The following is a 12,813-nucleotide window of genomic DNA, read 5'->3' as shown; positions in this document are numbered from 1 at the left end:
CTACAATTTGCCAATTTCTAGCATTTTGATTTCTGTCATTATATTCAAAACTTTATCCAATCTTTGATATGAGAGATGTAGATGTTGCGATAAAAAAAACACCATGAGAGCCTCACTAAAGGGTTGCTACCCTTGTGCTTCAGACTTCCAAATAAGTCCAAAGAAAACTTTCACAAGAATGGAAAAGCTAGCACAGTAGTTTTGTCCAAACAGATGCTATAAGGCTCATAACATTTAACTTATTTGGAGGTCCAATGTTGCAATTTATTGTACTCCTCTGACAAAGCTCCAAGTCCCTACCACATAATTGTCTAATTGGGTCTCACATGAGTCAACACATAATGAACTATAGATAATGCTCCCCAGTTCTGACAACCGAATCCAAACTCTTAGAAAAACCAGTAACCTTTCCAACCATCATGCGTGTATCATCATTTTACAACATTTCAAGCAAACTCCTTCGATATGTCACCTGCAGCTTGCCTTCCACCTTAAATTATTTCTGAGAATCTCTGATGCTATCTCAAGACATTGTGGTAATAGGAAGCAGATCCTTTGATCCTCTTCCTTTTGATTGAATCCGCTCTCTAAGCTCCTCAAAAGCACACATCGTCTCAGAGTCGAGACCTCCAGCAAACTGCCAAGCGAACAATGAAAAAATAAAAATCTTCGAAATGCTTATATGTGTGGATGCATGGATGTAGGGGCTACTGCTTAGTGCCATGGTAAAAGGCTTGAGCTGACCGGCGCAAAGAAAGTCTTGAAGCAGTCACTTCGCACAAAAGAACAAACAAAATGTCAAATATTAGGTTGTCCCCTCCCCCCAGGATCCCGAATTCCCGGGACCGGCAATGGCCTTTTAGTGGATGCATGGATGTAACATAATGCATATATTTGGCAAGGTCTCTGGTTCAGCTAGATAGACATACTGATGTCTCGAAGTCTATGTGTAAATAAATGATAAATGTGTGTTGATCTTTATAACAGAGATTACTTTCTGAAATGGTCCCCTGTTGAAGAATTTTAAAACTGATATCCATAAGTACTTTCATATTGGACTTCAGCCTTCATGTGGTGATGTAGTTCAAAGATCATTTACTTACCTGGTGCACCTGATAAGCAAAGCGAACACCCTGGAAGACAAGTGCCTCCTGTGCTGATTCCCTTTCTGAATGTCGAACTGATTCAAGCTCCATTGATACTCTCTTTAAGTACACTTTTGCAAGCTTCACAGAGGCCAGCTTTATCTATCATAATCAGGGATACGAGCATCTATTTAGACATATGGAGAAGGTATAAAGTGCCGATCCATGCCAAAATTTAAAAAAAAAAAGGAAAAAGGGGTTCGATGTCCTTTTTCAACTTGATGAATATCTGAAAAAAAAAAACTAATAGACACCATGCTGCTCTGTGCTGGCTAGCTTGTTTTCGTGGTCGGCCAGTCAGCATGTGCATGAATCTATGTCATACCTTGCTCACCATTCCTGAGTCGAGCATCCAGTCTGTTGGAATTTTGCACTCTCTGTAAGGTAGCATAGAAGTATTTCTCAACTTAATCAATCTGTGCATGCTTCGCTCCAACCTTCCAGCAGGGTCATATATAGAAGAGAAAAATCAATACTGAAAATTATTGAAAAACCCAGAGAAGGAATACAGCTAGGATTTCCAAAGCAACAATGAATAATGTAATGTCGCCATCATACTCACTTATCTAGCAAGTTTGATATCTTCTTCAGGGTGGCATCACATGGCATGGATGCGTCATCCTTAAAAAAAGAAACTTCGGCTTCTACCTGTTTAAGATCACGGTACTCACAAGCAGCTTCTCTCAATGCATCAGCTTTCCTTTCGGGCCAGTTAAAATGCTTCAGAACGGCTCTCTCATCAGCCTGCATAACATTGAAGAAATAATGAGTATCATATTAGCAAATATCATCATGCAATCAGAACTTACAGAAAAAATTAAGAAAACATAATCATAGAAAGGATAAAAGATGTGATTTGCATCATTTTTTAGTGATGTGATTATGATTTCTCTATGCATCTTCATTTTACCTTGTCACAAATTGAAAAGATAGGATACCTTTGCATTACATATATCTCTTTTCTTTATTTTAATGGATTACTTACAGGCTAGCAATATTGGTATGCTGTAAACACAAACAATTAACTTAGGAGGACTTGCAGTGCTTTCGCTCATTAGCTAATAATGAAGCTGGTTAGTCTGTGCTGGGACACAATAAAAGCATAAACTGAGGGTGCCAACTGGTTGAGATGGCAGTCTCTTGTGAAAGACAATACAAGAACAAGACCACAAACTTAAATTATTTAATGGGCTTAAAATCTACTGAATCATTACAAGTGTGCTGCTCCCTTATCTTCCTACTCAGCTGTTACCTGTGTTTGTTCCTGATTTTGCCATTATTTCATTTTTAGGCCCCTGAGGTCCCATGTTTTGCTGGACGAGAAACACTTGTTTGTACAGATTGTATAATCCTCTTGAAACTTCAGCACTATGGAAAAGCCCAATCAAACTCCTTCAGGAGTTCATAAAGGCTATATTGTTCTTTGCAATTTTTTGGGACTCTTACACTTAATTTTCATAAACAACTCTTGAATTTTCACTGCCCATCCCTCAGGATTTCATGTGCATGAATCCCACTACAATTTGAGATGCTTATTTGAGTTGCATTCCTTTATATGACAGGCCATGCTAAACATCTAAACTGTGCGTTAATAAATTAGCAAGAAACAGAGGAAACTATAGGCAACCTGAAATTTCATTGAGTTACAAGTACTCTTAGCCCCTAGAAGGGAACTAGGTAAGTTTGACTGCAAAACAAGAAATTTTAGTGATGATGCATTCTTATTTCACACTAAACGTTTAAATCATATCATTGGAAACATAACACAGATTTGAAGTTCCCACTGTGAGAAAGTAAACAATAAACAAGAAGACTTCAAACTAAGTCGTCGTAATGAGGTTGTAATGGGGAGTACTTCTAACAATTATGGACTTTCAAGAAGAAAATCCTTTTAGGCAAGCCTAGGCATGTGAAGGTATCGTTACATTTGAAACCTCTCTAAATGATTTTCATGTTGAAGGTAACCCATGTAGACATACCTAAAGCTATAATTAACTTGATTTAAATGTTGACATGTAGAAAAATTTTGTTCTCAAATCTCAACAGATGACTCTTAACTATTACGAAGACATTAAGTTGCTCTCCTCAAGCTTCAAGAGGATTTCAAGATGCAGCTCATCATATTGCAGTTTTTTCAAGCTATCATCACCAGCTGGATAATGAAATCATAGTTTAATATTTGAGCAGTGTCAGAACCATGTCTTAGAAGAGAAATTAAGAAGAATGAACAGGACCATTTTTCCCCCAAACTAGAATGTAAACATGTCAGAGTTTCTTTTGTTGTGTTGGGTTTTGAACAACATTAACACTGGGATTTAGTTTTTTTTTTTGAGAAAAAAAAACTGTGATTTAGTTCATCAGCTTAAAACAAAGGAGATGAAAATCCCTCCAGTCAAGGCCAAGATACATGGATGCGTTAGGAAACTTTCCACCTTTCTTAAGAATTTCAATGTAGAAACAAAGCTATGTGTAGACATACCTAAAGCTCTTAGTAGATTTACTTCTTGATTAAAAAACTGTCTTCAACAAATGCCTCTGATTACCACTAGATTTGAAGATTATTCTTCTCATACTGCAAGAGTTTAAAAAGTTCGCCATTTTGAAGTTTTTCTAAGTTATCATCGCCAATCGCATATGAAAGCATAGCATATTGTCGAACAGTGTACAACCACGAGTCATATGCCCTTTGAATTTTTTTCATCTTCTTATATGAGACTAAAATCTGATATGACATGGATAATATTCTTAATGAGGCATTGGATTTCCTTCCCAAAAGAAATCATTGCCTAGATTGAACGGACCCTATGTTGTCACCACAACCATTAACAATAAGTTTTTAAACATTACCAATGTAGAGAGCTGTCCATCAAGCCAATCAACAAACGCCAGGACATCCTCCATATCCATGTAAGCGGCAGATTGAACTTTCTGTATGAGATGTTTGATAAAGTCTCCTTTTGTTTCTACATCTGCTTTAATCTATGGAAGTAGTTAGAAAGCCAAACTAGAGACTAAGAAATAATTATCATGAAAAAGTTAAAAATTACATGACCAAGGGTCAAAAATGCTTACCGCTAACAAATGAGCTGATCGGTTTTGAAGCTCTCCAACTATGCTGTTATGTGCGTTACTAGCAACAGGACTGGCAGAATTCCCATTTCCCACTGGATCCTTCTTTCCATCTCGCTTTGTTAAGGAATGATATAATTCAACTAATGCGGTAGCCTTTTGCACTGTATTTTGTCTTGCAGGGACTATGCGAGGTGGTGGTGGCGGTGGTGGTGGAGGAGGCCCACTGGTAGGTGTACACTGAGTTGGGGGAGGTGAAAAGCGCTCCTTCTTCAGAACTTGTAGTTGGTTTTCTACAGCTTTCGTCCTAGATTCCGATGCCAAAGTCTGTATTTTCACAGATGTATCTTCCCTGGCAACGTCCTTTACTCTAAACTGATCTAACTTACTTGCTATGAGTTTCTGCATATCCCTAAATACAGAAGGCTTGGCTTCCTGGCCGACTGACACCACCTGCATCCACTTAGAAAAGCTATCATGTAATAGTCCCGGTCATACATGGCATCAATTCATTAACTCAATGAAATGGTGGTTCCTTGGCACTCATTTCTCGGAAAGAAAAAAAAGTAATAGTTATGGGATCATGTCTAACATCAAAATCATAAAACAATAATTCACTTTTAAAAGAAAAGAAAGAAAATGATCCCAAGTGTCTGAAAAATCTGTCTCAAAAATCAGGATGATCTATGAATCAGGCCATGGCTCTTCTCAATATCAACTAGAAATGGAACCACTCTCTCTCTCTCTCTCTCTCAATATCAAGTAGACATGCAACCTCTCCCTCCCTCTGCCTCTCTCTCAAGTGGGAGATTTTTAGTTTTTGGTTAGAAGAATCAGTCTGAAGGATAGACTGCAGGTAGTATGAGCATGATGAAGATAGTGAAATTTAGGAGTAGCACTTTTTTGAATCCTTCCTTAACTTCTGTACAAAGAAATCAGGTAGTTATAAGTATTTCTCCAGATCACAAACAACCCAAAGAAAGAAGAAATTTAGTAAAAATTCCTAACAAACATGCTCAGAGTGATGAAATCTTTACCTGCTCGCTCCTCTGGAGGGCTCTGATTTTTCCTTCGGCAGCCAAGAGATCTTCCTCAAGCTGCTTATTCTGTGACTCCAGCTGAAGATTAACGCCCTGCAGCTTCTCTATCTGGTCTCTCAGTCCCACCACTTCAGACTGCAACTCCTTCACCAATCTCTCTTTCCCATCAAGCTTCCTCTGCAATTCTTTTGTCTTCCCACCAGCTTCATCTTCAGAGCCCCTGCAATGAGTATCTCCCTGCCGCCGCAACCGAGCATACTGCTCGACAACTCGGTTTCCTGGCCGGCTGGTAATCTTCGAATCCTCAGTCTCTCTTTCCTTTGGAGCTCCCACTTCATCAGCCCCCGACTTCGGCTTGTTTGGTTGAATGGATCTTCTAACTCTTTGGGTGGTGCTTGCTTCTAAAGGAACAACCTTTGGCCTCGTTTTGGAGCCTGGCGCGACCCCATTTGCTGAATCTCCTCTCGGGCTATCCCTTGTTCTGGAAATTCTTGCTCGAGCTGCAGGCGCTGGCGAGGAGGCCTTGTGATCACTTGTCGAGAGCTCTTGCTTCATTGTTTCTTGAGAACAAAGACCATCCAGATTACAGTTGAGGCCAGGGATGGTTCAGAGAATTTATGAGATGTTTCTCTCCATGTGGGAAGGTGGTTGGAGAGAAGTGGGAGGCTGTGTAGCGAGGGGGTGGGGATCATGTGGAAAAAGAGGCCAAAGTATGAACTGTTGACTGTGGACGCATGCAAACACCGAGATTTGTTTTCTGTGCAAACCTGGGATCCACCAACAATGATACAAAAATAATAATAAAAAAAAGGTGGCATGAATTCCAAGTGACAGCTCAACATGGCCAAAGTCCATGACTTGTAATCAAGGGCAAATGATTAGTTAATAGGCTTCTGGGAGGACATATCAGAGGATATGGAGCCTTTGGCTGTGGTGAAGGATTTAGTGTTGTCTATGCACCGTATGACATTATAAAAGGATAAGAAGCTGACCTTATGGGTGATGGGAACCAGAGAACACACATAGAAGCACTAATTGTTTATCTAAATAGAAGGTCTAAGTTTAGACTTTGGAGCATTTGTTGCTTATGGTTTGCATACTTTTGTTGTACTGCGTTCTGGGAGAAGATAGGTTCAGATCTCTGAATACTGGAAGTTAGAATTTGGAGAAGTTAGTGGATTCTGATGTTGGACGATTTTGTCTGGGAGAAGAGGCATAAAAACATAAATTGGCTAAGGATTGGTAACATGGTACAAAGTAATTATTCTGACAGCTGACTCACTTCAAGACTTATGAGGAAAATAGAGAAAAATGAATTATCCTTGACATCTGGTGTTTGGAAGTAATCATCAGCCTAACCACAATGATGGCAACACTAAAAGCCTGATAAGTGGGAACAATTACTGTTAGATGCTCAAAACACATCACAATTCTTGGCAGAAGTAATACCAAAGGCACACGAGACAATAGAACATGAGGCAGCTATCAGTAGGGGTAAAGAAAAGAGAGGAAATGATATGGTAAATAGGCAAAAATTTAATAAATCATGCTCAAGAGTTGTCACTAGGGAGTTTCGTAGGGCATTTTCTCATAAGTTGTGATGGAATGAAGACAATGGTCAGCACTATTAAAGAAGTTTCTTGGAATCTGCAGACTCATTTAACTAAGGTTGCATACTCTGAAATTAAATAATGAAGTTTGGCAGCATGAGAACCTTGAAAGATGAGAATAAATGCATGTAATAAGCCCCATCTGCAGTATTTTAAAACCAGAAGTTTCCCACCACCATTAAACAAAAGAAAGGGAAACAACTGGTTCCCACTCACCAAATAAAGAGTAGTTAAAGGAAGATTCTTTTGGAACATGTCAAATTATTAGGAACCAAGTATGTTCCTATTTTCAGCTGCAGTAGAGGGAGCTAAAATCAGTGGGGTCTGGGACTAAGGAAATTTTTTGGTCCCATCTTCCTCGAAACCCAACAGAAGGAATATGTAGCCACTTTTTTAATGGGCAGATATCGCATAAAAAAAGAAACAAACCAAAGCATCCAATACCTAACAAAAGATTAAGTAATTGATTGCTATCAATAGAATATACAACTTGTAGTTGCATGTAGTTAGAATTGCAGCAACTTCAGTTACAGCTACTCTTTCCTCAAAAATCGTTTTAACTCAATTTACATCTGAATGTAACTTCTATTTGTTGCCAGTAGCTGCCATCACTGCTGCATTGCAATCAATTAACATTTTGGCTGTAGGTCAGTGTGCAGCACCTGGACTGCTTACTCAGACTGGAGTAATATGTTAATTTGCACTTACCACAAACCAAATATGAAAAAAAGCACTAGTTGAAGTAATGAGATTGCAGTCGCTCGACCAATATGCAATCAAAATTCTAACTCATTATTGTCCACCAACATTCTAGGATATGAATTAGAGCTCACTCACTCTCTCTCTCTCTCTCTCTCTCTCTCTCAACTCAATTAGATTCCTCCAGCCAAAAAATCTCGCCTGGGATGTTGGGCGTTTCAGAGGTTGATATATTTAGTACTTTATACCTTAACTGCTAGTACCACCCACCACCGAATATATTAGCCTTGGTGCTACGAATTATTAGGCTACCAACTTTTATCAGTTGTCCTATGAAAGACCCCAGACAAAAGCAAACAAAAAGCTCTCAAATATGATGGCCCTGTCCTACAAAGTTATATGAACGTATACATCTAAAAGGTAATGTGACAGACAAAAAAACATGTCATTGGACCCTCTTACAGGCACTGATCACCTCAACTTACTTAGAAATAATTCAGATTCCTCCTAGAATGATCACCTCTCACAAGTCGCAAGATGCCACTGCCATGCATCATGGTTCATGGACCCTGAAACAAAAGCCTCCTTCCAATGAGGACAAGGTTGCAGTCTAAGTTTTGGAAGAACCCATGAACCGAAACTTTCACATGTTTTTCGTCATTGCAATCATGCAAAGAATCCACTATGTGAATGACGTAAGATAATTTCCTATCTGAATTGTTTATCACGTATCGCTGTTGCACATTTCCAGGAATTCCAGAGATAGCATTTCTCATCTTTGGAATTACAAACTTTTGGCTTCTTTATTTTTCCAGTTGCATTCATGCAGAGAAAACTAGTATCTGATTTTTTTTATGATTGAAAATAAACTTAACTCTAAACAAGCATTTGTAATACTGCAAGGCCAACCCTTGATGTCTTCTTCCCCCAACAAAACTTGAACCTCTACTCGATAAACATTTTGAAGTGTGACATACCAATTAGGTAGAATGAACTTGGTCAGGCCAACTTTTGGACATTAAGATTCTTGCATGATCTACAACAGTATTAGTGGGTCTACTTTTTTTCCCTTTTATTTGAGAAACACAACTTTTTCCCCTAGGCGATCCTGCTGCTTCTCTCACTGGGGATGTAACCAAACTTCAATAGTGAGTGTGGTGAACAAACACTCGCCCATTACTATGTACTTCACCTAACATGGTTATAATGATAGCTTAGCCATCAAGCATTATTCCACCTTCTTGGCGTAAGCTTCAGTGATCCGTCTTTCCGAATTATTCTTATTAAGGGATATGTCTTTTACACTGCTTTTCAACATCATTTTCATAGCTTCAACACAATGTTATTTAGGCCTACACCTTAATTTTTGGCTCCAGACAAAAAAAAATTATGCCAAAAACTAATCCTCTCCTTTTGATGTCACCTAGTCATCTGTTAAACATGCAACTGTCTTTGCTGGTTCTCCATCATCCTCAGGTTGTGCAACTCCTATGCTTTCTTAAAGCTAGCTATTAAAATTTTATCTAGAAAGATATCAACCCTAACTCTAGGTCCATCAGGTATCACCATGCTAGACTGGGTATACACATAGATGGGCTACGTTTATCATGGGATTCCTACCCCCTGCTCTGCATCAGCCAGATAGATCATCATGATCTAATGAATAAGTTCCAAGTCTAAACACAAATGTAGGACCAACCTCTTTAGCCCATAAGAAAAATCAAGTGCAAGTTAATTACCAAACTATCAAGCAGATCTCAGATCACACTTGTCTCCTAGATTTCGATATATGATCCATTAGACAAGTAGCCAAAAAAATGGGCACCACCTAGATACTGCCAATAAAAAAAAAAAAGGCAATATCCATGCATATTCATATAAGACTCTCTCCTAAAACTTGGCATAGGGGTTCTCTACCTTTTTCTCCTTAGGCTCCTAGAAAAATAATTTTGTTTCTATATGAACAAGCACATCTTGGTCATTTTTTTAATGAATTATAGTTCATCTTCAATATCTTATTGTTTTCTTTCAAGAAAAATTATTTGGTCCCCCCCAATTCATTTTGCAAGAGAATGAAAGAGAAGAAATTGAAGGAGAGCTCCTGCTTTTCATTTATTATATACCTCCCATTGGCAAAGGCACCATTAAATATCCATGTATATTGTCTACGCTATTCCCAAAATGGCCCTGTACTTTATATGGCATAACTTTACCATATCTCTAAAAGCAACTAATAATGGTCATATTATTCTGAAAAAGGTAAGATATAATTATAATTTGTATAGAAGATATAATTATAATTAATGATCAATTCCATCTAAAGACCCTGCCACCAGGCTTTATTTATCTGCTATCGCACTAATTACAATGCCTTTCGTCCTAGCTATTCCCTGGGAAACCTCTGCGATACGATCGGGGAAACGATGAGCTTAACGATCTCCGTCTCCCGAACGATTCACCAGTTTCCCATTTCCTTGCTCTCCGTTTACGAGAAGAGAAAAAATCGCGAAATACTAATCGAATAAACCTTCATAAATGCCTCTATTTTTTAATATAGAAAAAAGAAAAAGTCCGATATTTTGCAGTTTTAAATCCCATCTTTAGTTAAGAACTCAAATTTATAACTATGCAATCTTGCTGTGGAAGTCCCAGAAGTCCAGATTACCAACCAAAAAATACGAAAAAATATCACAAAAACGCAATACCAACTGATGCTAACTATGGAGGAAAAGACTCTGAAAAGATCCAAGTTTCATTAATTTTTTCCTCTACAAACTATTGCCAAGAAGAAAGAGACGATACCTTCGAGAAAGAACGAGAGAGAAGGGAAAGGGAGAGAGCGAGAGAGAGTTGGACAATGGCCGCTGCGTTTCCCGTGCGCGAGAGGCTGGAAGCTGAGAGCTTTGGCGTCGCCTCGAGCGAAAGAGAGCCCGCTATCTTTATAGAACTCTTTCGGCGTTGAAACGCTTCCCAGAGCTCGCACACCGAAAGAGATTTTGCTTAAACTTAAGCGGTTTCTTGCCGTCCACAGAGATGATGACACGCATGCAGCGCATCCAACCAACGGTCTGCATCAGTGATGCTGAAGTGGTTGCGGTTGTGATGTCGATGAGGCGCGGCTTAATCAATTAGTGGTCTTAAAACCTGGAGGGGAGTGTAGGTTTTGAAGTAGAGTGATTGGAATGTGCAAACAACCCCTCCACATCAACCAACCAACTCCCAACTAATGTTTCCAAGGGCTGCAAAGTTGGATGCAAGTGATCAAGTTGGACTAGAAACCAAATCAGAAGTGGGCTCGAGTTGAGCTGCAGATAATAGACATGACTGTCAAGTACATCTTCGGATCCAATTTGATGCAATTTGTCTTCAGTGAAGCCATAAAAAAGGCCTAAAATCTGGCTTGATATGGATCAACTTGACTCTTAGATTGAAACTTGCCTTGGCGCTTGTGAGGACTCGTGTGGTTGTGTATTTAGTCTCACAACAGTTATTCGTTGGGTAGATCTTGGATATTTATATAGGATCAAGGAACCCAAATTATACCTTTCAGCTAGCCTTTTTGGGTGAAGTCCTGCAGCACAGATTTATGGAGGCTGACAACGGGCCGATCGTGGTGCTTGTAATTAGAATTGAATAGATTTGAACTTTTAACCTGACGAGGATGTCGAGATTTAAACGGAGAAGTATATGAGGACCTGTGCGAATGTGTGTTTAGTCTCACATCGGTTATTCGCTGGATAGATTTTGGATACTTATATATGATCATACTTTGTTGTTACTTGACACATAGCAGGGCACTCATGATTGTGTTTAGTTGGAAAAATCAGACTACTGGCCCCATGTTTCAGTCATACGATAATCTGGCTTAGCTTGGCTCTGCACCTGGACCCAATCCATAGTTTAGATTTTGGCTGTGTCGGATCTTGGATAGGAGGGATCACATAGGTTTATGCCAGGTGCAATGGTTTCTCTGGAATGTATATATCTTCAGCTGGTCCAAGGCATCAAGTATCCTGCAAGAAGCCAAACGAGTATTTTTCGTCTTTGGTGCAACTTTTGTGCTCGACTTCTAGCGTCCTACTACAGTATCATGCTCTGAAAAGGCCTATGATTCAATGGATGGGAGGATATTGATATATACTAGCGTTTGTCGCAAGCCATGCGTTAACCGAGTTTGGTTTCCCACAATTACTTCCAAAACTCTTCTCTTATTTAATTTGTTAATTCTTCGGCCGATCCTTAGAGCCAATAACCATCATCTAAAAGTCAATAGAGTGATTTCTACTACAGCAAAACAACCAATCATGATGCATGGATTCATTAATTCTTACAAAGGCAAAGTAGCTTGGAAAGTGCTTATTGGGTGGTGTAATGCTTGTCTTTTCCAACTTTATTCCTTCCCTTCCCAAACACAGGCTAGTATTCTGATCCTTCCATCTTCCTTTGACTGCACATGAAGAGTAGCTTCAAAGATTTCCATGGATGCAATGCCACTGTGGCCAAAACAATGGAATCGCACTCATGGATGAGAACACAAATATTTGGGAGGTAAACAAGGTTCCAAATTGTTGGGGTGTCAGATCATAGCTTGCCAAACCCAAAACAAAACTTCTAGAGTAAGAAGGCTGTGATGGAGACCTGAATTCAAACCAAGGCTTTTATATCAAGGAATACTGTCTTCCAACCAAATGGCCCATTGAATACCAACCATTCTATGTCTATGGAACATTATTAAAGGGCTTCCAATGATATGGAAGGAATTAAAAGACGTGGATGTTGGCTTGAATGGGAACATCCAATGAGTAAGTTCTACTCTTTAGATTTTATACGTGGCTTGTGGCTTGTCTTCCATGAAGGTGGTTGGTAAGTGCACTTCAGTGTCGAAATGAAAGCTTGGACGTTTTCTTCTCTCGATAATCTGTTCATTGATGCCAAAAATACGGCATATGTCGTAATTAAATAAAGGTTTTTCTGAATGTCCCAATCACGTATGAATTTTTGGACCAGGAAGATGTGGATTGATCAAAGAGGTGCGACCACCAACATAAGGCTCAAATTTCTTAGGGCAGTTTCATTCAACCAAATATATTTGGTGTTTTTTTGGAGCAGCATGTTAAGAATCTGTAAGCTACGGAAATATGTAACAAGGAGGTGGTGCCTTACCAAATGAGTTGTTAACTAGTTGAAAATATTGTTCCTACTACTTTTGGTCATTCCTCTGGCCTGCCACTTGTAAAGAATGCACCATGG

General features: G+C 39.1%; 1 protein-coding gene across 2 annotated transcripts; it reads right to left on the bottom strand.

Moving 5' to 3' along the window:
* Window positions 1-199: 199 nt before the first annotated feature.
* On the bottom strand, window positions 200-10,566 carry LOC103718155 (hydroxyproline-rich glycoprotein family protein). 2 transcript variants are annotated; one of them, XM_008806841.6, is made up of 8 exons: window positions 10,366-10,566; window positions 5,252-6,021; window positions 4,218-4,667; window positions 3,993-4,124; window positions 1,708-1,889; window positions 1,471-1,582; window positions 1,104-1,247; window positions 200-637 (listed from the first exon to the last, which is right to left on the bottom strand). In XM_008806841.6, the coding sequence occupies exons 2-8, from the start codon at window positions 5,807-5,809 to the stop codon at window positions 524-526; spliced, it is 1,692 nt and encodes a 563-aa protein (XP_008805063.4). In that variant the 5' UTR covers window positions 5,810-6,021; window positions 10,366-10,566; the 3' UTR covers window positions 200-523. The 2 variants fall into 2 exon arrangements, with proteins under 2 accessions (XP_008805063.4, XP_026664676.4); XM_026808875.4 differs by having other exon boundaries at window positions 5,252-10,539.
* Between the last annotated feature and the right edge of the window lie 2,247 nt (window positions 10,567-12,813).

The sequence above is a fragment of the Phoenix dactylifera genome, chromosome 2, assembly GCF_051530095.1.
Source record: "Phoenix dactylifera cultivar Ajwa chromosome 2, Ajwa_hap1_PhDact_Kaust_v1.1, whole genome shotgun sequence".
Classification (NCBI taxonomy): domain Eukaryota; kingdom Viridiplantae; phylum Streptophyta; class Magnoliopsida; order Arecales; family Arecaceae; genus Phoenix; species Phoenix dactylifera.
Note: the sequence above shows the minus strand (reverse complement) of the source record. Positions and strands in the feature narration are given on the sequence as shown.

Bases quoted from the DNA above. Each gene is read 5' to 3' on its own strand.
- LOC103718155 (XM_008806841.6), bottom strand. From the start codon at position 5,809: ATGAAGCAAGAGCTCTCGACAAGTGATCACAAGGCCTCCTCGCCAGCG. The intron at 1,583-1,707 runs GTGAGTATGATG...CCCTGCTGGAAG, and splicing joins ATATCAAACTTGCTAGATAA to GTTGGAGCGAAGCATGCACA. The intron at 1,248-1,470 runs GTATGACATAGA...TGATTATGATAG, and splicing joins ACTCAGGAATGGTGAGCAAG to ATAAAGCTGGCCTCTGTGAA.